General features: G+C 45.5%; 1 protein-coding gene across 2 annotated transcripts in view; it reads left to right on the forward strand.

Moving 5' to 3' along the window:
• GNB5 (G protein subunit beta 5) overlaps positions 1–22,207 on the forward strand; it is a 26,821-nt gene extending 4,614 nt beyond the window's left edge. Inside the window, exons 2-12 of one of the 2 annotated variants that reach the window (XM_027688494.1) lie at positions 276–387; positions 4,420–4,556; positions 6,230–6,271; positions 7,049–7,125; positions 8,644–8,776; positions 12,511–12,654; positions 15,763–15,854; positions 15,976–16,024; positions 18,535–18,631; positions 19,650–19,816; positions 20,137–22,207. In XM_027688494.1, coding sequence (XP_027544295.1) covers positions 276–387; positions 4,420–4,556; positions 6,230–6,271; positions 7,049–7,125; positions 8,644–8,776; positions 12,511–12,654; positions 15,763–15,854; positions 15,976–16,024; positions 18,535–18,631; positions 19,650–19,816; positions 20,137–20,148 — 1,062 coding nt within the window. In that variant the 3' untranslated portion in view covers positions 20,149–22,207. The remainder of the gene's footprint in view (positions 1–275; positions 388–4,419; positions 4,557–6,229; positions 6,272–7,048; positions 7,126–8,643; positions 8,777–12,510; positions 12,655–15,762; positions 15,855–15,975; positions 16,025–18,534; positions 18,632–19,649; positions 19,817–20,136) is intronic. The other variant, XM_027688495.1, reaches the window with a different exon arrangement.
• Positions 22,208–23,430: the final 1,223 nt, after the last annotated feature.

Below are 23,430 nucleotides of genomic sequence, written 5' to 3' on the forward strand. Positions count from 1 at the left end.
CTGGAGCGGGCTGGGGATGCTGGAGCGGGCTGGGGATACTGGAGCAGGCTGGGGATGCTGGAGCAGGCTGGGGATACTGGTCCCCACGGTGTGCGTGCTCGGGGCTGGGCAGCATCCCGTCCGGCCTGGACGTCAGCGGGGAGGGGAGGGGGAGCCCGGGCCGGCTCCGGCGCCGTTGCTGAGGCAGCAGGAGCCTCGGCAGCATCCCCGAGAGCCGGGCGGGCAAACTCCTCCCTCCCGCTCTCATCCCCGCTCTCCCTGCTTCCTCCGCAAAGATGGCAACCGAGGGGCTGCGCGAGAACGAGACCTTGGCATCGCTGAAGAGCGAGGCCGAGAGCCTGAAGGGGAAGCTGGAGGAGGAGCGGGCCAAGCTGCACGACGTGGAGCGTGAGTGGGGCCGGGCGCGGGGCGCGGGGGCCGCCGCGGGGCCGCGCCGCGGGACGGGCCTGGAGCGAGCGGGGAGCGCGGCCCCAGCGCCGGGACATCGCTCCCCCCGGGCAGGGGGCGGTGGGGCCGCTCGGGACGGGCAGGACCCCGCAGCATCCCCGGAGCACCGCGGCGGCCCGGCGCGGGCTGCGCTGCCCCCGGCGGGGGTGGGCGGCCGGCAGGGGCGGGGACCCTGAAATACCCTCGGTGCAGCCCGGGATGTGTCTGCAGCCGCTCGGTTGTGGTGTCAGGAACGAGGGTTAACCCCAGCCGCGTGGGAGTTGATAGGAATTTGCTTTGATGAGGCCGGGATTTCACCCGAGGTGTGGACGGGCTTAAAAAGGAGCATCGTTTCAAAACCCGGCTCCTCTGCCCCCCTTCCCCCAGGGAAACAACTTGCAGGGATGCAGTGCTGATTCAGAGGTGCGGGGTGAGTCAGTGCTGGAGCTGTCAATGCTGTAACTCACCGTTCTCAGCTGCAGCTTCAAGATCCAGGGATAACGTGACAGAAATTATATGACCTCAACTCTGCTCTCCCACCATCACCCTCCCTCCAAGTTCAGGAAAAATAAGCTAACCTTACTTTATGGAGCTCCTCCAGTAGGTATTAATTCACCTGTCCAGACAGATAAAAATCCTTTCATTTTCATACTTTCATTTTTATAATTACAATGATATAATCTATTGCATGTTTTTTGGGCATTTTGGGGTTTGTTTTTAGGAAAACATATAAATTACTGTTTTTCTCTGAAATCACACACCTTACTCTATTAGAAGTATTAGTGAGTTATTAAAACTTTTTTTTCACCTGTTTTGATGCCCTAAACATTGAAAAGGAATCTGAGCCTGTATCCAAAGATTTAGTTCTTCATGTTTTCTAAGAATGAGGGACTGACAAACATTTGTAAATTTAAGGTGAGGAAGGGTTAAAATGTTGGGGGTTTTTTTCTGGAGTAAATAGAGCATTTCTTGTCCAAATTAGACAATCATATGTTATATGAATGTCCTATTAATTGGAATTATTAAACAGAGGGAGATAGCCTCATTACAGAAACATTACCATAAATCACCATATTTCTACAGTATAATTTCTGTATCAGAACTAGCAGGGCCTCTGTTTAACACACCTCTTAAGAATATTCTTAAACCCATTTTTGCTCACACAGAGTTTTAACTGTGGTTGCAGTGATACCATAACTCTGTGTGCCATTGATAGTCATAGGATACTCATGTCTTTGTCATATGTAAAATCTGTAAACTTCCATTGGAAAGGTGTGTTTGCATAGCCATGACAGGATTTCTGAGACAGAAGTGTAATGCTGCTGTAGAACAATGCTCCCTCATGATATTTTATATTAATTCTGTATCAGAGCTTTTTTACACTTCAGTTATTCCCAAGTACTATTTCTGCAGAGCTTGTAAGTTTCAGAATAAAGCATCTTTTCTGAGTTTTGCTTAGTTGATTGGTTGTTTTTTTTCCCTAACCTAAAATTGTATCTTTCACATTTTTTTTGATTGTGACTTTCCCTATGTGGTTCCCAAAACAAACAGCTGGCTGAAATAGGATTGCCCTTATTTGTTCAACTGGTTTGGAGCATCAGCTCTCAAAAATGTGGACAGAAAAAGGAAATGCCAAACACACATTTGATTTGCAGTCTTGCAGTTTTAAGGATTCAATGCTATAGCTTAAAATTTTAGGCATAGAGAAAAGTTTGTTCTGTTTGTGGAATCCATAAATTTTTAAGGCCAGTCAGATCATTAGAACCAATTGACTTCCTGCACGGAAAAGATCAAAGACCCAATAGTACCTGCATCAAGTCCACACCTCCTGTTAAGGCCAAACAATATTTTTAAGAAAAATAGGCAGTTTTATCTGGACCTCTGTAAAACTACTCAAGCTACTTACTGGCTTTAGCTGATCTACTTGTCTGAGTGCATGATTTTCAACTATCTTGGAACAATATTGAAGAATGCTTAAAAATAATTATCTGACTCTCAAACCTGTGCTGGGCGGGAGCAGGATTATTATGGCTGTGGTTGGAGATAAGCGTCCTCAGAGAATCAGTGAGGCTAAACCAGACAATTTCACAGAGTCTCAGCTGCGTTGACATAATGGAAACGCTTTGTCCATTGTCTGTGCAACATTTGTTTTTTTCAGATATGTTCTGGACACAAGCATCTTTCCAGCTGCCATAATAACCTCCTGTCCTGTGTTTTCATGTCTTTTGATTGGATCATTTGGCAGGTTTCTATGGGCAATGATAGGGAGAATGTGTCTTTTCCTCAATGGGTTTATATGGTACTTTCTCAGAAATTGGCTTCTGACCTAGGGACAAGTTGTCAGGAGTGGTGGACAGCACCGTCCCCGGGCTCTGTGAGACTGGGTGAGCAGAGATTTCAGGTGAGAACATTATTCTGGCACAGCCTGTGGGGCTGGTGGCTTTGAAAGACAAAGGTAATCCACTAGAAATCAGTCTCTGCCTTAGGCAGAAATTGCTTCCCTGAGCCTGTGCCAGGGAATGGTCTGGAAGTTCAGGATGCCTGCTCTGTCACTGTCCAGCCCTTCCAGCCTGCCAGCTTTCCTGCAGCCCTAGAAAAGTGATGAAGGGTGAAGTGGCAATGGAGCTCCAGACCATCACCTGACATGGGGGATGTGGACCTCAGTCTCCAACTTGGCAGTGAAAAGCTTAAGATTTCCTGCACCAGCTCATTAAAGCACGTGAGCTTCAGCATTAATTTCAAAAGGTTTGAGTCAGGCATTGCCCCCATTGCCAACAGCAGCTGGACCATCTTGGGTTTCAGTGTGGACAAACACACAGAGGTGCTGGATCCTATTAGCTCTTCTCTAGACAGAGTAATTTCTGTTTCTGGTGCCCATCTCCTGCCTCAGGACCCCTGCTCTGCTATTAGACTTGAAGTAAATGTCACCCTCCTTCATGCTCTGTGTGAAGAGCTGCTACAGAGTGCCAAGATAATCATGGCCCTCCTCAGCTCCATGCTGGATGAACATGCTGGAGCAGAGCAAATAGGCTTCCTCAGATGTCACTTTGTCCCAGACATGTACAGAGAACCCCAGCATGAGGCATCAGGGTTACATGAAACACCTTTTAGCTGTGTCAGCTGCATGTCTGTGCAGCTTTATGTCAAAGTCAATTGGCACAAATGGAAATGCAATTTTTTTGTTTTATAAAAATATCAGCTGAAAGTACTGCTATTGTATGAGGTGTGAAAGAACTGATTTCTCCATCAGAGGATGCTACTCAGGAAAGCTGCTTGCCTGTCTTCTGTTTCTCTCTGTTGTAAAAGAAAAAGCTGATACATCCCATGAAGTCCTTGATGTCTGTAGATACTGTTGAAAAGTTGGGTAGTGCACTTATAGCAAATGCCAAGCTTCCTGCTCACTCAGAGCTGCGTCCTGGCCCTGGGGGCTCCCCTGGCCACCAGAAGGGTGGTTAGTACCTGTATCACACTCCATCACCACACAGTGCTGAGAGCCAACTGCAGCTGGGAGTCTCACACCCAGAACAACTGTTTTAGCGTAAAAAATCTGGAGACTTGATGCCTACCCCCTTCTTCTGTATGATTTTTCCTCTAAGACCCAGTAGTAGTCATCACTTCTGCTGAGTACTTTGAAGCATATGTTGCACTGGGGGCTGTCTGTCCACTTTCAGGCCTGAGGATTTCCCAGCAGGAGGGGGCAAAGGGATAATCTGTTTTTCAGTTATACTTAGGTGTGATGGTCTGCAAGGCCTTCAGCTGCTACATCCCTGGAATTTAAGCCCTGGGTGAATTCATCCTTATCTTTATCTGGTAAATATGTTCACATGCCGCCCACCTTGGTTTTACCACCTGCCACCTCTGAAGCAGAGTTCATTGCCTTGCACCATGGACTCAAACTTGGTGGATTAATTCCTCCAGGGGCATTGCTCCTAAACAGAGATTTGCCAGGGCAGAGCTTTGATGCAGGGCCCTCTAACCATCAGCTGTTTGCAGTTCATCAGGTGGCAGAGCGTGTGGAGGCACTGGGCCAGTTTGTAATGAAGACCAGGAGGACCCTGAAGGGCCATGGAAATAAAGTTCTCTGTATGGACTGGTGCAAAGACAAGAGAAGAATTGTGAGCTCTTCCCAGGTATGCTGTTGGGCAGATGTTCAAAGGTGCTGTTGGGCAGTATACAAATCTTCTGGCTGTGCTGTGTGCCACTCTTTGCACATCATACCTGTGTATAGTGTAAATGTTTTCAAGATGCCCTGAAAGAAGTTCATTAGCAATGTATTTGTTCAGAAAGCTTAAATCTAAGCTTCTGATCATTGCTAACCCTGCTGTAGTTAATACCCTAAATTGTTCTTGTCCAGTCATACACAGAGTTTCCCCATATTCCTTCCTATAATAGAAAATAGAACTCATATAAGGCCATTTTTATTTCCTCGTTCTTTGCAGATGAAATATGTAGTAAATTTTTCAGATTAGGTGTTTAGAGAAAATAAAGGGAAGAAATGCTGATTCTTTCAGAGATTTCTGTGCACAGAAATTTCTTCTGCAGTCTGTATGATTGATGTGACCTTGAAAGCCTCAAATATCCTGCCAAAATTACTGCATTTAGTTGGGCATTTTGAGAAACAGTCCTAACACCTGCTCAAGACCAGTCTCCTAAGCTGGAGGAGGTAATGAGATAATTACTTTCTAGATCCCCTGGTTCTTCCTGAGCCCAGTATGGCAGTGAGTGTGCTTGTTGCATCTCACAGCTGTTCATTGACCTACATGAAATCTGTCAGGGGTCTCACTTGAGGGATAAAAATAGGCAATCTGCATTGCAAGCCACCTTCAGTTACTATGAGTTTTTACCATTCATGGTGATCTCAGCAAAGAGAATAATTTTAAATAACTAATGTCACCTTTTTTTTAAAGTAGCTGAAATGTTAGTGTGTAGATCAGAAAGCTGAACAGGCAGGTTGAAATGCATTTTTTACTCTGTCTTAAGAACTGTATAAGTCCAGGTACAGCAGCAGTTGTTGCTCAGTAATAAACATTTAGCTTACAGGGAGGATAACAATATTATGTGCATAAGGCAAAGTAGCTGGCACAGGTGTAGCTGCCAAACCCAAAGTGATTGTGTTGCTCTCTGTAGAGGGTTCTTAGGATGGCTATTTAGCAGATTGCATCAATGGATAATAAAAGGTTATATAAGTGTAGTGAGAAGTAAAGGGAAAACCAGGAAAGGGAAGGGAAGATGAATAAACAGTGCAATGTCCATAAGTAGTCCCCATGAGTGCTGCCACCTAGTTAAGTGATTTGTGATATGGGTCACCTCTGTATTTGTAAGGTGCTGTAGTGAGCCACTGGCAGGTATCACTTGGGAGAGGTGGCCAGCTTTGCAGGTGGTACTTACAGGCTGGGAAAAACACATTGTGGCTTAAAGGAGGCAATTGAGGGCTCACTAGTAGCAGGTTCCTGAGGGGATGGTCCTGGTCGTGGCGTGTGCTGCAAGTGAAAGGAGTTCTCATGAACCCACTAAAAGGGAAGGGAAAAAAACAGGAAAAAATCGGTCTTTTAAGCCAACATGAGTCGTCTGGTGAGGAGGAGATGTGCTTTTCTTGTAGTAGATACAACTGGCACTGTTGAGGAGTGTCTCCTTGATGCTTCACTGTGACCATTGTGCTATTGTTAAGATGGCAACAAACATTTCAGGCCATAACAGGCTGGGGGATAGAAATGAGCAGCAGTGTTTTCCCCAAAGTGGGAAGCAGGCTTACTGCCATGTCTCTGTAAGGCCTCAGTTTCTCTCTCTCTGTGCTTTCCTTTAGGATGGGAAGGTGATCGTGTGGGATTCCTTCACCACCAACAAGGTAAGTGAAACTTCAGCAGAATTCAGATTTCTGTGCCCTGGGCAAATGACGGTGGAATGAGGTGAAGGGCCCACAGGTGTCACAGGAGAGTGGGATGATGGGATAAGATGCAGACCTCCACCAGCACCTAAAAAGAAGGAGCTGAGGGCAAGTCACCTGCCTTGACCTGTCTCTGAGCAAAGTCCCTCTCAGGGCACTGGGGTTTGTCATGGTCTCCATTGTGAGGCTCTGATCCAGCCTCTTCACTGACAAGGGAGGGCTCCTGGCTAGGGCAAAGCCCAGCCAGCAAAACAGAGGTCCTTCCTGAGTAACCATTGTGCCGTATGTCCTGTGTGATCACCTGGGATCCTTTGGCTGTGGTATTCACTGTGAAATGGTGCTGCTGCTCCTCCAAGCCCTGCCTGGCTGCCTTGTGGCACTGTGTGCCACACAGATGAGAAAAAACTGCATGCCTTTAACTCACTTAAAAGTGCAGCAATGGTGACCTTTTACAGCCCTGAATAACCCAAATAAAACATGCTCTGTGATCAGTTTGGTGCTGATGCATAAGGTGGAAAGTGTCAGAGAAGGACCAGCCATCCTCCCGCTGCTCTGCTGAGCTCTGCAGTAAGGGTTGTCCCAGCCTGACATGTGAGTTATGGCTGGGGGAAACACCTGTACCTTTCACTGACCCTAAGAATGTCTTACAGAAATACTGAACTCATTACTCTACGCTGTTTTCCTTGCAATGATTAGAGAAACAGTGACGTCGCAGTCTAAAGAGATGCTGTGTTTCAGGAACACGCGGTGACGATGCCGTGTACCTGGGTGATGGCATGTGCATATGCCCCATCTGGATGTGCCATTGCTTGTGGGTAAGTTCCCAGTTTCCACAGCTGCTTACACAGAGAAGTTTGATTTTTTCCTTGTGCTGTCCTGGTGCCTTCAGAAGCTGACAGATAGGAGTTTGCGTGCTGCGATTGTGGGTGGAAGGACTACACTCAGTGTCTCTGATTCTATTCCTATAATGGCTTGTACACATTATCTCCACTGACTTCAGTGCAATAACATTTGTTGTGTAAGCATGGAAAATAATCCTCTTTCAGCATTTATATCATGAGTTAGGAATTCTGCATGCGTGTTACTTCCCTGTTCCAGTGTGGTTGTCTGTGCTGGATATATATTCTAAGGGAAAGAGGTTTCAGTCCTGTTCTTACTTTACACTCATTCTTCTATGAGGTAGAGGTTTGTCACTAACAACTACCAGTATGTGACTAGATCTTGCTAAGATGGGGTGGGGAGGAGAAACCCCATCCTTGATAATCTTCTACAAGTTTTTCTTGGAAGGCTCAAGTTTGACAACATTGCGTTCATGCAGGGGGAAAAAACAAAGAGATGAAATGTTGGCAAAGCATCTTTTAAAAAGTGACTGGGTGGATCAGACAGACAAAGCAAGCTTGGGGCAAGAGAAAGGAACAAAGGGAGACTTCACTGTGTGGCCTGAAAATCTAGAAAGCAGCAGACTGAGACAGACAGGCAGACTCCATAATCATGTGTGGAGAGCAAGTCTGGAAACTGGGTTTTTGACTAAAACTTGAAGAATGGCAAGAAAACTCTGTCTTCACATATGTAAGGGAGAGAGGGAATACACATAGGCATTTATTGCACTACCTAATTCTATATTTCTGTTGTGCTGTCAGTTAAATGCTGTACATGTAATATAAGGCACAGAACCAGCAGCTGGTGGTGTGCCAGGATCCCAGGGACCAGGGCAGGGCTGATCTACCACGGCTCGAGGAAAGGATCAGAGCCTTTAGAAATAAGTCCTGTATCTGACACAGCTTAACTGGCAGAACTGTCCAGGAGGGACACACCAGCTACAGACGTCAGTGCTTCTGTTGCCTTTTTTCCAAACTCTTCTGAAAGGTCTGTCTTCACACCCTCCACTTGCTGTACCGTCTCTTCTGTAGTTAGATCAAATTTATTAAGATAGATCAATAATGATGCTTAAATACCGATCTTTGCAATGACATATGTCAGCAGAGAAATGGCAGTTTGGCTGTATGTGAAACGTTAACCCTGAGGTGACTGCTGTCACCTCCAAGTTTGCGCTTTCGTGAGGTTTCATTCAGTGGCATTTTATAAACTCGGTAAGGGTAAAAAATACTGAGGCGCAGCTGTTCAAGTTCTGTAAAGCAGCCAGCCTGGTGAGGCAGCTGGGGCTTCCCTGCACAGGGAGATCCCACACAGCACAATACAGGGAAGTCGGTACTTGTAAGCGTTTGGCAGCGCAGCACTGACAGGTGGTTTCCTTCTTATCACCACTCGCCTTTTGTCGTTGCAGTTTTAACCAGTTCTCCTCTCTCTGTTATTGCTATTATTACTCTCTTCAGTGGCCTGGACAACAAGTGTTCTGTGTACCCTCTGACATTTGAAAAAAATGAAAATATGGCTGCAAAGAAGAAATCGGTTGCAATGCACACAAACTACTTGTCTGCCTGCAGCTTCACTAACTCAGACATGCAGGTAAACGCATTCCCTTCCCGCTGCTCACCACCACCTGAGCTGCACTCGTACATGGTGCACATAATGTTCCTTGCTCCCAGAACCATATCCTGCTCCATGCAGGGGCTGCTGGAAGACCCTCTCAGGGGGCAGTGAAGGTACTGCAAAAGCTGCTGTAAGGGGATGCTCGTCACAGCCCGTGGCCAGGCTGCGCCCTGCAAAGGCCTGTTGCTTCTGCAGAGGGAGCTTGCTGGTACCTGTGCGTTCTCTGCTCACCTGATCTGTGCCAGTTTGTGCTTTCAGGGGCTCAGACTATTGCAAATAGTTAAAAACACTGTTTGCTTAGGACTAGGTTCTAAGGTACATACTACGCCAGCTGATAGAGGCTGTGTTGTTTGGCTCCTTTGTCCTGGACATCCGGACAACTTTGCTTTTGCTTTCATTCTTAGTATTTTTTATTTGTACCAGGTAATACATTTGGCCTCAAGGATGGCCCCACAGGGGCATCCCTGTTGTCTGTACGTGCAGTGGTGCGTTCCCTCGAGGGAAAGGAGTGATGCTGTCCCCATCTCGCTGCCGGTGGGGTGGAGCACAGAGGCCCACGGTGGGAGGCAATGGCAGAGCCAGGAACTAAATGCAGATCTTCTGAGACCAGTCCACTCTGTAGTGAATATCTCAAAGATCTCATTCTGCAGGAACAGGGAAGACGATGAAAGGAGCCAGGATAATCCCCTTGTCCTCTCTGATTTCTGAATTTAATTAGAGCTCTGCTCGGTGCAGCTCTGCAGCAAAACAAGTGGCAGAATGGAGCATTTTCATTGCTCTCGGTGTCAACAGAGCTGCTGGAAAGGGATTATCGTGTTCCCTTCTTCCAGATATTTGGAGCTCTTCTGAAGGAAATATCAGTTCTCATTGCTTCTATTTCAGGACGTGAAGCCCGAGAGTATGTTGTTGTTTGTCGCTCTCTGGTTTCTGTAATGACTCTGAGGTGCTAATTTAAGTCCATTGCCATGGAAACAAGTGGTGGAGGTACCCAGTGCTCAGACTTGCTTAGCCCTGACCTTACTGTGTAGGAACCCTGCTGAATTAGAGCAGTCTAAATTAAGTGGAATGTTTTTGATGAGACATAAAACCAGTTTCCTCTTTTCTTCTCCATACCTAAATGCATTGTGCTTAAATCCTATGATAGAAAAATAGAAATTTATTTTTTCATAGTAGGAAAGAAAGGTTAGGTATTTTTTCTTCATATTAAATACAGCAAACTGCATTGATATTGAAGGTAATGTACAACTATTGTTAGATAATACCACAGTGGATTAAAGTGTTTTATATTTAGTGATTCAGAGATTTTTCTGAAGTCTTTAAAAAGAAATTTTCTTATAATTGCTAGGCTTATAAATGATCATTTATGGCACTGCATGTTATTATTGAAACAAATGCAAGCAAGTGGGTTGACCAAGCTTCTATTAGGACACTGTTATGTAGGAGATCCTAGAGAATACCAGATTTCTTATCTTTTTCCACTTACATAAAGGCCTCAGAATTCAAACTGTTCAGGAGCCCTGAGGGTGCACAGTGCAACAAGGACACGGTGCAGGAGCTTTCCCAGCTATGTGCAGAGCAGTTCTCACCCCAGCTCCCCCTGCTAGGTGGTGTCAGGGCTGCTGCTCTGCCTTGACTGCTTTCTTCAACTACAGCTCTGTTTTCCCTCAAAGGAATGAAACACTGGGTTGGAGTTTAGGGATTGATGTGCCCATGGGCATCTGGCAGTGCAAGGGAGAGAGAGGAGATTTAGGGGTGGTTCATCATTGATTAAAGCCACTCTCAGGCTGTGTGGGTGCTGAAAGAAGGGGTCCCACCCTTACTCCTCATCATGTTCCCACCTGGGCCAAGACAAGTGCTGAAGTGCAGAGCTGGGTGACCCACACACTTTGTTCTCAGTGCCCCAAATCAGTCTTGCTTGAGAGAGCCTCCCCCACCTCAGTGAGCAGAACCAGGGAGCCTCGCTTCCTAAATTAGGTATCTGCAGCTCTGCAGTGTGATAATGCTCCCCACGTGACAATGCTCCCTGTGTATTAATAGCAACAGTTAATTGGGATCTCAAGTGTTTTGCATAGGGCAGGCAGCCATGCTCCAGTGTGGCAGGGCTGAGGAGCAGGATGACGCCCGCGGTGGTGGAGGAGGTGAAGGTGGCCCCTCTCCTCTCTCCGCTGTTCCCAACCCCGGTTCCTGTGCTCCCAGTGAGCAGGGGCTGTGTCCCTGCTGTCCCCTGCCCTGTGCAAGTGCTGCCTCTTGCTGCCAAGCAAGGCAGGATCCCCATCCAGTGCTGTAGGAGCCCCTAGTGCAGCAAGCCAGAGTCCAACAGCAAAGATTGTTGATTCCATTCTGGTTTTAGATTTTCAGAGTTGGTTTGGTTTTCAATAGCAATACCCTGAAGTTGAGTCCATAACCTTTTTCTTTAAGTATTAGCTGAAGCTCTGGGTTGCCAACAGACCCTTCCCTTACACCTTTAGCTACTCCTATTCCCCTCGTGTCTTTCTTACACAGTATTGCAAGAACAAATCCTCCGAGCTGAAAGGCTTCATTCCTCAGCCAAGTACAAATATTTCTCAGAATAGAGAAGTTCATTGATCCAGGCTCAAAAGCTGGCCAGAAAGACAAGTCAGGAATTTCTTCTGCTATCATCATCTGAGAGCATTAGCGTCTCTCTGCTGCAGGATTCAGAACAGTCTGTTCTGCAGCTTTGCAGACCTCTGTTTACGGGAAGAGTTTTTGGAGCATCTGTCAAACATGTTTAGTGTTTAACCTTTATGCAGCTCTGTGAATGGGTTCGTGACTGCGTGATCATTTTCTTCTTGAAGAGTATTTTGTTTTTAACTTCTGACTACCCGCTGGGATCCCTTGAATTTCCTCACCAACCATGAGAAAAACCTGTGTACAAAAGCGAGAGCCCTCCTTCGCTCACCCTTGCCTCCTTCCTCACCAGTGCACAGGAACCCTGTCAACCTACAAAATTTGTGATTGCATAACAGCTTCGGGTGCCAAGGGGAAATTTTGAACAATTGAGCATCATCAGGATTTAGTCACAATAACAAGCTCTGATCACATGCACTTTCTACAAGCACTGTAGCAGATGGGAAGCTGTGGGCTGTGTTCGGTCAGTGTCTGTTCAAGCCCTTTCACACACAAATGGTTTTGGACAAGTGAGAGCTGATGGACTTATCAAACAACTGTCTAGACAGGCTTACAGCCCTTTCAGAAAATCCATGTCTTAAGCCAAAATAATTGGGTTTAACCTGACTATTTCAAGCAGAAAAACCCAATAAATTAGAGAGTTAAACAGGTAAACTTAGCTCCAACAATTCTTCCCTTTGCCTAGGTTGAATTCCAGCAGCCTATATATGGATAGGGTTAAATACAGGGGCAGACAGGAATGCCAGTATGGTTCTACCTTCTTTTTGGAGAATAAGGAAATGCCAGCAGGTCCTTAGTGCCATCAGTTCTGCAAACCCCACTGCACAAAAGGGGCCATTGTAGAAACATTGTGTAGGTATAGTGGTGTTAATACAGCTCTCCTTTCCACTCTTAACTTCTTTCCTTAAAACTAAAAGCTATGAAAAGTACTTAGGTTCACAGTGGGTTTATGGCTTTGATATTTCATTAACTTGAAGCTGTCCTTTGGTGTATGTGTAGGATGTCAGTTGTTTCTTTGTAACTGTTGATTTTTGTATTGTGATTCTTCTCACATCCTATAGATCCTGACAGCAAGTGGAGATGGAACTTGCGCTCTATGGGATGTTGAGAGTGGGCAGCTTCTACAGAGTTTCCATGGTCATGGAGCTGATGTCCTGTGCCTGGACCTGGCCCCTTCTGAAACAGGAAATACATTTGTCTCTGGGGTAAGCAGGAGCTTCTTTTCATAATATAAAATTAAGGAATATGGAAATGAAAAGGCAGCAAAGCGGGAGGCTTCTAATCTTAGTGAGTGAGTGCTGGAGTATATGTTGGATGCCCCAGTGCAATCCACTCATTGCAGGCACATTTTCCAAGCTGGAGCAAATTAAACCCCTGACAGTGGGGTCAAACCCACCCAGCCAGTCTGACTGCAGTTCTGCTTACTTAGCAAGTTCCACCCCACACCAAAGCAATCCAGCTCAAGATCAAAACAACGCCTCTCCAGGGAAGGGAAAGGCTCAGAGTTAGGGCAGTGGGCTCCTGCCACAGCAGAGGTGTGAATCCCTGTGGATTGGAGCCGGGAACAGCAGAGGACTTCCCACACGTTGCTCCTTTCTTGTGCCCAGCTCTCTGGAGTGAGATGGGGTGTGACAGGCATCAGGTCGTGCTCAGGGCATCAAAGTGGGGCTGCAAACGACGTGCATGTCACTGTGTCCCTCAACCACTCCCCAGAAGTCATGGGGTAGCTTGGGCACTGGCTAAACCTTCCTGCATGTTGGAGCAGGGACATGAGGTGTGGCCACATCTTCAGCTGTTGCTGAGTCCTCTGTGCCTTCCAGCGGTACCAGAGGCATTTAAAACCCCTTTATCAGTCAAAAACTGCCCGCTCCCTGTCCTGGCCCAGAGGAACACACAAGCCTCACTGGGACCGCAGGACTGGACTGGTCTGGGAAAGTACCCAGGGCATCTTCCAAGTCTTATCATGCTTCCGAGGGGTTGCTGTTCCCAGGCAGCTGAGCCATTGGCACACAGCCTGGCAGTGAGGCAGGCAAGGCATAAAGGTGAGTGAAATGGGGCTCTGCTCCTTTTCAAGGTGATCCTGGTCTTTCCCACATTAGAGACCGAGTGTGCAGGTGAGAGCTGGCAGCAGCTGAGAGATGACCTCTCTTGCTGGAGGCAGGTTGCTACCAGTAACTTTGCTGAAGGTACCTGGTTTCTGAGCCCCACAAGCACTGGCCCGGGGCCGATCCTGTGCTTGATGTGGAAATGGCCCTTGTGCCAGAGGGTGCCGAACATGGATTAAGGGTGCTTGGAGTCATGGTCCCATCCCTGCACGATAAACCTGGATCTCTTCTGTTATGGCTGTTTTATCAGATTTGGCTGGCCCATCAGGAGCAGGGTCCAGCACACTGGCCCAGTTTGCCTGCTGCTAGCACAGCTGCTCTGAAGCGTGACTGAAAGCTAATTCCATCCAAGTGCATTACTTCTCTCGGGTTTTCCTGTCACCGAGTTTGCTTCCCAGAAAGGATAGATTCATTCTCCCTGGGAACAGCTCAGCTTATTATAGGGCAAAGAATCACAAGCAGCTATGGTACTGCTAAGAGAATATGTCATACTGGTGTTGATACAGCAGCTTGGGTATGTCTGTGCTTACAGGCACTCAATTCATCAGATGCAAAACACCACTTCAGATCTGTCTTGCATCGTGTCAATGCAGGTATAGGCAGAACAGTGCAACCTGAAGGTGTGGCAGCATGGAGAGACTCTCAGTATGCTGTGCCTCCTCAACACAGTAACCTTGAGCTGGAATAAGCAATGTCAGTCCATCAGCATAGAGGCTGGGTGATGTTACATTTAACGATTTAACTCCAAATTCCAGCCCTCCTGGGTGAGCTCAGGGCTGTGTCCCAGGCTGTTGTGCTCCGTGCCCTCTGAGCTCTGCTCCTTGGGCTGAGATGGATATCACTCAGGGGGCCCATCTCTCCACAGGTGGTTGCTGGTTTCTCCTTCAAAACCTTAGGAGTCAAAGAACCAGCTTGTCAGATTGGTCTTGTCCCCAACCTCCCAGAGAGGTCAGTAAGAACAGTGCACATGGAAGTGATATGAAGGGCTGGGCTTGGGCTGCGATGGGGCATGAGAGGGAAATATGCTGAGTCCAAAATATTCTCTATCCTGTTCAGTTTCCCCAAAACTAAACCAAACCACAAGTTGGTGCAAAGGAACATGAATCATGATATCATTAGTAAAAACACTGGGGTTTCATTTTAACACTGGGGTTTCATTTAAAAAAAAAAAAAGATGAATTGTAAAGAGACTTTAATTTAATTAGCAATCATGTTTGATTAAAATAAACAACATGTGTGGCATGGTCTGCTGGGCAGGGCACTCTGGCTCAGCACAAGCAGCAGCCACCTGGTCTGCCCTGTGCTTCCCACACAGCCCCCGAGAGGCCGACCCCCCAGAGCTGAGCCTTGCCCACTGCCTGCCCCTCAGAAGGGGCAGATTTATTAAAATCTTCTGTCACTCTTAAAAGAAAAGACCGTGTTCTTCTTCCTGTCACTGTGACTGTGGCAGCAGTGAGACACTGCTGCTGAGAGCATGAGCCTACAGGTATGAGATGGTTCCTGCCCCAAGGACATTGCAGACGAGATGGGCGAGGCCCTTGCCCAAAGCATTCAGGGTGGTGAGCACTGAGTGTTAAATGATCTTTTCAAAGCGAGGTTTGGAAGGGCAGATTAGAGCTTGGTGAAGATGAAGTGCTGCTATGCTGCTTTTCTCATGCCAACCACACCATCAAGCCTGAGGGTGCAGAGCCCTGACAGGGGTTAACTCTGGTAGGAGGCTGGGCAAGAGCCCCTCCGGATGCACCTATTTCATTTTCTGTTTCAGTGTATGAAAAGAATTAGTTATAAAACTTTGAATGCTGGGTATTAATTTTTTATATTGGGCATGTTAAGTGGTAAGGGAAAGAGTGAGTTACGCAGCTCTGTGGCGTGGTGGGGCTGCAGGCACAGGCAGGGCAGCAGCATGAACAAAGCAGGGCTGTGAGTGCTGGTCAGTGTGGGGCTGCCTGTGCAGACAACCCAGTGCTATCTGCACCCCACTGTCCTGAGGCTTCAGCCTTCATGATGTCCTCTTCTTCTGCACCAGCTGGGGGTACCAGTGCAGGCAGCTCTGGGGCTGCTTTGCTGGTTAAATCCCCTCAGAGCTGTGATGTTCGGAGCCTTTAAAAGTAGCTGGGCTTGATGACAAATGTCAGGTACATGAGGGGTGAATGTCACCATTTGCTCTACTGTAGTGATTTTTGTTGTCTTTTTTTTTTGTCTTACTAGGGATGTGACAAGAAAGCCATGGTTTGGGACATGCGGTCTGGTCAGTGCATCCAGTCGTTTGAAACCCACGATTCAGATATCAACAGTGTCAGGTCAGTTTGTTTCTGGGAGAGGACACATTTGCAATGTTGAGCAATGTTCTGGTTCTATTTTTGAAGTCTGACCTCATCCAAGTAATGTAATGTGTTCTGGTCTTCTTTTACTTGTGCACAGATATTATCCAAGTGGAGATGCCTTTGCCTCTGGTTCAGACGATGCCACGGTATGTTAATTCAGCAACCAAATTTAGGGAAATTCTGTTACTTCCCAAGTCAGATTTTCCTAGATTAGGTCACAACCACAGAGGACTTTTAGTGACTAAACTGGGCCTGTGACACCATGGTTGCAGAAATAATAATTCCTATAAGATATTAAATACTATATATGCTATAGGGAAAATCTAGTAACACTGTAGGTGACTTCTGCGAAGTTGTCTACATGAGGTACTGTCCAAATATTCATTTCAGATTTTCTGTGTTTGAAGTTTCATGACCAAAAATAGTTGTCTTACCGGAAGATATTTGACTTTGTGTAACTGTTGGTCACAGCATGGGAGGAACCAGCTGAAGCTTGTGTTAGGAGAAGCAGCTTGTCCCAGCAAGCAGAGGGGCTGTGGGCTCAGCACAGAGCAGGGCAGATGTGGGCAGTTGGCTCTGCAGCCCCAGGGTGGCCTTGATCACATTCATCTCCTCCCTGTCGGTCTGACTCACTGCCAACACTCTTCACTGCAGTGAGTCACTGCATCCAGGTCGTTCTAGATCACACAGTAGCTCTTAATGGATCCTAGTTATCTGTGAGCAATCTGCTAGGAGGGGCACAGAATGTATTGACAGGCAAATTGGGTCAGCACAATGTAAGCAAAATGACATTTACCTGGTGCCCTCCACCCTGAGTGAGGCACAGGGCCGTGGCTCTCCCTGCAGCTGATGGGTCCCCATGGGGGACCAGGCTCTGCCCCCACCACAGCCCTGCAGGGACTGAGCCGGCAGTGAAGTGCAACTTGAGAGCAGATGTTTGGGAAGCACTTGGCACCTTTTTTCTTCTGTTTATTCAAACATCACACTGAGTTGGGTGAGGGTGAAGACTTTATCTAAAGTACTCTGCCCTCAGAGCATGTTTTGAGTTTGCTCCAATACTAGCTAAACTCAACAGAAACATTCCTTTTGTCTTCATTGGTTGTGGAGAACTTCCAGGGCTCTTCTGGAGAGAGTGTACCCTGCTTTTAGGTCTTAAAAACTGCAATTGTAAATTAATATCTGTGGTGAGCCCAGCTTTCTGCACACTTGGATGTGGTACTGTGAGCTCTTGAGATGCTGCGAGTGTGATAGGGAGAAATTGTCCATCATTAAATTCTGATGAGAGCACTTTCTTTTTATGCCCAGTATCACAAGCTCTTATGCCCAGTATCACAGGCTCTTACTAGTTTATTTGATGGGGTTTTTCTTTCTTAACTATTCCTGACACCCCTGACTTAAGCAAGAGAATGGGAAATTCCACCTCTGTACTTCTGACAGAGGTTTTGGCAGTTTCCTTATACCTCATTCTTCAAATTAAGAGGTTGGTGTTTTCAGTGTTACAGACTGGTATCCTTGAGCTGATTTATATACTTGGGGATTTTGAGTAACAGATAATCCTGGCTGTCTGGAGGTAAACCATAAAAGTGTGCTCACATGACAGTGCTGTCACCTGCAGTGACCCCAACTCCCCGTCAGGACAGCCTGATGAAATTATTCATCAGCTTGGAGCATTGGGTGACCTGGACTTCGCACACCTGGCAGCTCCCCACTGCCTTGGAATCAAACAGCCTCTTCTTTATGTGCAGGCTTGAATACCAGCCATTTTTCAATAGTAAACTCTTAGTAGTAGCAAAGCCATCTGAGCAGTATTTGCTTAAGCTTAACTTATTGAGGAGGAGTTTCAGTTGAAATAGTTTCAAAAGTGTGTTTTGACTTCAGGGCTAACAGACTGCCTTTCTGCATGGCAGTGAAGTCTGATACATGATTTCCACGTTAAACAAGTCAAAGTTTGCTGGCAAATGATAAAAACAGGAAGTATAGGTTGTTAGAGGTGATTTGGGATTTTCCATGAGAAATGAAAACCAAAGATCTGTACAAAAATTCATTATTTCACTTCAGTTATTTTCCTGTAGGTTTTTCAGACAAAGAGGCCTCATAGAAGGGCAGGGACTGCTATCCTGGCTTACTCAGAGCAAGGGCTGTCATCTTTTTCTTTGACTTTCCTGTTCATGTTTTACACTGTGTGTTTATAGCCTCGTTAGTTCGTGGTCCGTGTTCTCAACGATGATTAGAGATTTGATCCTCTGTCTCCCAGACTCAGAGACTGTGTCCCCATGCACCTCCCCAGTAGCAGGATGCCCTAATATGTAGGAAACCACAGAGAGGAAGCAAGAGGGTGTGGGGACTTTCAGTGGGCAGCTGTGGTCCAAAGCCCACCGTGCATCTCTTTAGAGCAGGACAGGCAGGAGCCTTAGAGAAGTGGTTTGAAAAAGCAAATCCTTCACAGAATTTATACAAAACAGCCTTGTGTTGCTTAGATCCCTGTTAAAGGAGTCCCAGTCACAGCAGGCAGAAATAGCAGAAGGAAAGAAGCCAAGCAGCCACTTCCTGTGATGCCTGTTAGGCTGCACTTCCCACTCTCATTTTTTTCAAAATATTTTAGCCAGTGCCTCCAGCCTTTACTGAGGCATGTTTGTTGGTTTTGTTTTAATCCTAGTGTCGTTTATATGACCTTCGTGCAGACAGAGAAGTAGCAATTTATTCCAAAGAGAGCATCATTTTTGGAGCATCCAGTGTGGACTTCTCTCTCAGTGGTGAGACTTGAACTTTGGAGGTTATCTTAGTGTCGAGATTTGAGGGGAACTGAAAAATTTTTCAGTTTAATTTCATAAAGCATTTGTTATTAAAAGTTAATAACAAAAAATAATAAGTGCCAAAAGAAACATTTAATGCATGGAAGCTTTTTTTTTTTTCCCCTCTGTAAAAATAATTACTCTTTAAATAACCTAGCTGGCTACTGCTTCGTTGTAGTGATGAAAAGTATTTTCCTGGCCCTACTGAAGGCAGGAAATATTTTACCATTAACTACAGCTGGGCTAGAATTTCACAATAATGATGAAAAACATTTCGAAGGAAACATGAAATGCAACTAAACTATTAAGCTCGCTTGCATAAATAGTTTTTAAAAGGCTAATAAATGATTAATAGTAAAAATATGTTAGAGGGGCATGAAGAAAGAGACGTTACCACTTTTCACTACAGATCCTGAGGCGTGAGCTCGGGTCTTCTCTCTGCCGCCCCAGCACAAATGCAGAGCTCCCCCAGTAACCCTGGGTGGGGATGAGTGGGTGGTGAACTGCCCTCTCTCCGGGACTGAGGCAAATGCCTCTGTCACGGTCATGAGCACCCCAACTCGTCCCGTTAGCAATGAATCACTTCCCAAATTGCCTACTAATCATTCAGCCACTTATATTTAACTTCTTGTGCCAAGACTGAGCAAAGTATTATGACCCTGCAATAGCTGTTGAATTGCTCTTCAGTCTGTCACGATTGAGAGTCATCTCCCATCTGTAATGACTGAAGACGTTCTGTGTAATTTAAGTAAAATGTGCTGTGTTTGTAACTCCTTAATTTTAATTGTTTCAGCATTTAGTATGGCCAGCTCAGCGGCGGGGCAGGGCTGTCCCACAGGAGCACAGCTCGTCTGGGGGGAGCAGCGGCCAGAGGAAAGCGGGGTTGTGTCTCACGGGGGGATGAATGTCTTGCAGAAGGCTCTTGCTGCAGTCAAGGCACGTTAAGACCTCACTGTGTAAAATCTCATTCGCTCTGTAGGTCGCCTGCTGTTTGCAGGCTACAATGATTACACCATAAATGTCTGGGACGTGCTGAAAGGGTCCCGCGTATCCATCCTGTTTGGACATGAAAATCGCGTCAGCACCTTGAGGGTGTCTCCCGACGGGACGGCGTTCTGCTCAGGCTCCTGGGATCACACGCTCCGAGTAAGTGCTGGGAGCACCCACTTTGAGTGCTTCTTTGTTTCTTTGAATGGTTAATAGAAGGGGGCGAGGGGGAAGGGTTGTTACAGGATAACTATGTCTAGAGGACCTAACGAGGGTATAAAAACGGTGTAAAGCATGAACGGGAAAGTCTGATAAAAATCCCCACAAAGTGCTAGCAGAACTGTTAAGTTTTGGACTCATGGGTTAAAAATATCACTGCTGCTGATACTCTGTACCGCTCACCTGATTGCCTTGCCAAATTTTAATTAAACGTTTGATGGAAGAGTCACTGGCACAAACGATTGTTCAACTTTCTACAGATCTGGGCTTAACCTGAGATCCTGCTTGCGGAATCAAATGAAGACTGAAACCCTGGACTAGAAAAAACTGCATAAAGAAGCCGTTCCTCAAAATCAAATAATCACTACATTACAAAAGAGTGACACTGAACCAACAGATTAAAACAACTAGGTAGAAAATATAGTCTGCTTGAACACATAGCAAACATCAACTTGTAGTAGAACGAAATGGTTTAAATTCTGTTTTGAAACAATATTCTTTTATTAGAAATAGTTTAGTTAATTATAAAGGGACTTTTCTGCAAAGTCTCCTGTATCATAGAATTGACTATTTCAGTGCACATTGTGTATTTATTTGCATGAACTGAGTTTCTTTTTAAAGTAAAAAAAAAAAAAAGTCCTGATTTTATCAGGGTGTAGCATAAGGCTTTGGAAACATTCCGTAGTAGCATATTGAATTTTAGTGTTGAAAAGTGGAAAGAAAAACAATTCTGATACTTTATGATGGTGTTATGGATGACTGAACCTTGGTGGTATAGAGGAGCAAAGGACCTACTGTGAAGGTACTGGCTGCTGTCATAAAAATGTATTTTTTTGTACAGAAAAGAAATTCTTCCAATCCCTTTTTTTTCTACTATCTTTTTAGATAGAAATAAGTATTTCATCTCTGTTACCTAAATATAAAGAATCTAAATATATACAAACTGATAAACGGCAAAGAGGAGGGATATAAACATGATTTACGTAATCATGAGGTAATACTTAACCAGTAGTTTCTTAGAAATTTTTAATTGTATCACTTGGTGAGTGAATTTTCTTTTAATTAAAAAAAATACTACATGCTAAGCACTAAGGGATGCTACATGCTAAGCATTAAGCACCATTATACCGATGGTCAAATCTTTTCCGAGTCAGTCATAGTCGTTCTATGATCATGATTCTTATTTGCATTTTGAGCAGTTCATACCACTTTGGCAGGGCAATGTAGCTTAAACGTATATTAAGGCAGTATATCCCATTTTAAGGTCCTTCTGCAATATCAGAGCAGTGTAAGTTCATGCAAATGTGGGTCAAACCTTAAAAACCAAATCATACAGTTCTTAATTTTAACAGTCATCTCCCACTGCCACGGACTTGAGAATCAATAACAGTGAGTTGTTGAAAACCTGGTGTGAGCCACAGTCCTGCCGATGTTTGATGCTGTGCTGAGCAGAGCACATGAGCCCATCTGATCCAGGAACCGCTGGGTTTCAGGGAAGCAGGACAGCTGTTCACACTGCTGGCAGCACCCAGCCCTCTGTGTGAGCATGGGAATGCCACACAAACTGGCAGCACCACCCCCTGCAGAGCTGATGCTGTAGAATCGAGATTTAATTAGGTAAATGTGAGAATTAATTATAGAACCATATCTGCATTTATATGCATTGAAAACTATAGAGACTATAGTGTGTCAGCTCTGCTCATACCAACAGGTACTGAGTCTGACTTGAGCAGAGGCATAGAGGGAGCAAAGGGCTGCAATAATGCTGGGGGCTTGCATAGTCTGGCCTTTGAAATGCAAGTGGTGAGATCCAGCTCTGAAAATATCAAATATATGATTCATATTTAGATTGAAACAAGAGAAAAGAAGCTCACTGATCACTGGAGTTGTAAGTTTGATGATAATATCCTCATTCTATTTGAAAGTGGAATTTTTTTTAGAAAAAAATCATATAAGAAACAAAAGTCTCCTCATTTATGAAAACATTAGGTTCTGTGAATCCATAACCAGTAAATCTAGGACACTGACATTTATCTCAGCCTTCCATCCCTAATGGAATAGTTCAGCTGTTTTCACTTGGAAAAGTCAACTCTGATGCTTTGCAATATTTGTGGCAAACTATCCCTGTAACAAACTGAATGCACTATGGAAATGTCATATAGAGCTCACTGTGCAATATTGAGTCAAAACACTGTACACATTTGATCAAAAGATTAATATTAATGTTTAGATAGTATTTATTGGCGAGATGTTTGTTTCAAACATACTGCGTTGTGTTGATACTTATGAACAGCCTAAATACAATAAATTGTATTTTACATATTGAGAACATGTATGTAGTAGTTTTTCCCAGCCATTAGGAACTTGCAATGGTAGCTATGTTTTGTTGGTTTTTTTGCTTTTTTTGACATTCACTTTTTGTACCATATAGCTCCTTAGATCATTTTTCCTGCAAAATCTAGGGCAAAGCCCAGATCTACCAGAAAATCGCTTCTGGAATATTTTCTGGAAATACCCAAGGAGAGCCACAGCAACTGAGAGCGAGCAGTCCTTGAAAGTACCTGAAACACCGTCTGAGCTCCCCCTGCATTCAGGACGCCAGAATTCAGGTTGTTTTCCTGCTCAGAAGGATCACAGCTAATGTGATGTTTTCTTTCCAGATCCTTATCTGGAAAATGCAGAGTATGTGTTTGTGGGTGCATAGGATTCTCCTCGAGTTGCAGTGGGATGCCAGAGAAAGCTGGTTGCTGAAATGCTGGGGCTGTCACTGTTTGGGTGAACCAGATGTGCAGATCACCTTGAGGTGCAGCAGTTCAGCTTTCTGCCTTGTCAAGAGAGAACTGTGCTGGGGCCAGCTGTCCTCTCCACCTCAGTGTAGAATTTGTGGTCAGCATGAAGGTGCTTGGTGGAAGTCCTCAGTTTAGACACTGAAAAAAAGCACCTCCTTAATTTAGGTGCATTGTTTCATTTCCTCTCCTCTGAGGGGCTGGGGAAAGTGCTGAGCCAGCTTGTTCTGAGTGACATCAGTGCTCAAACTGTGACCAGATCCAGTGAGAATGAGGCTGACATCGCATCTTGCATTGGTTCTTACACGGAAAAATCCTGTGGTTCTTTCACTTCAGGGCCACTGCCTATGGACTTGTGTAGTGGGCTGCATGGTCTTGCCACCTGTGAAAAATCACCTTTTTTGTTCCTGAGATAGTGGTGAAAGCATGAAACAGGACAGGCCTCAACTTCCCATCAGATAAATGACTCAACTTCCCATCATAAATGACAGACAAACGACAGATAGAGGAACAGGACACTGAAGTACCCATTGTATTTCTTACTTGTTAAAGACTGGCCAGGGAAGATTTGGAAATCCCAGCACTTTGAGACCCCCCCTTAGTCTGTCAAGCTATTTATGTCAGAAACACCTCTATTCCATAATATGGAGAGAAGGGAGCTATAGCTGGGGCAGTCACTATCGGACGGCTCCGTCCTGTTAAACAAAAATGCTATATAAACAGGAAGGGTGGAAGAGGATATTGCTAGAGAAAGAGCAGCCTCTCCCT

The sequence above is a fragment of the Neopelma chrysocephalum genome, unplaced genomic scaffold, assembly GCF_003984885.1.
Source record: "Neopelma chrysocephalum unplaced genomic scaffold, ASM398488v2 Primary Assembly neopelma1_75, whole genome shotgun sequence".
In the NCBI taxonomy this organism is placed as follows: Eukaryota; Metazoa; Chordata; class Aves; order Passeriformes; family Pipridae; genus Neopelma; species Neopelma chrysocephalum.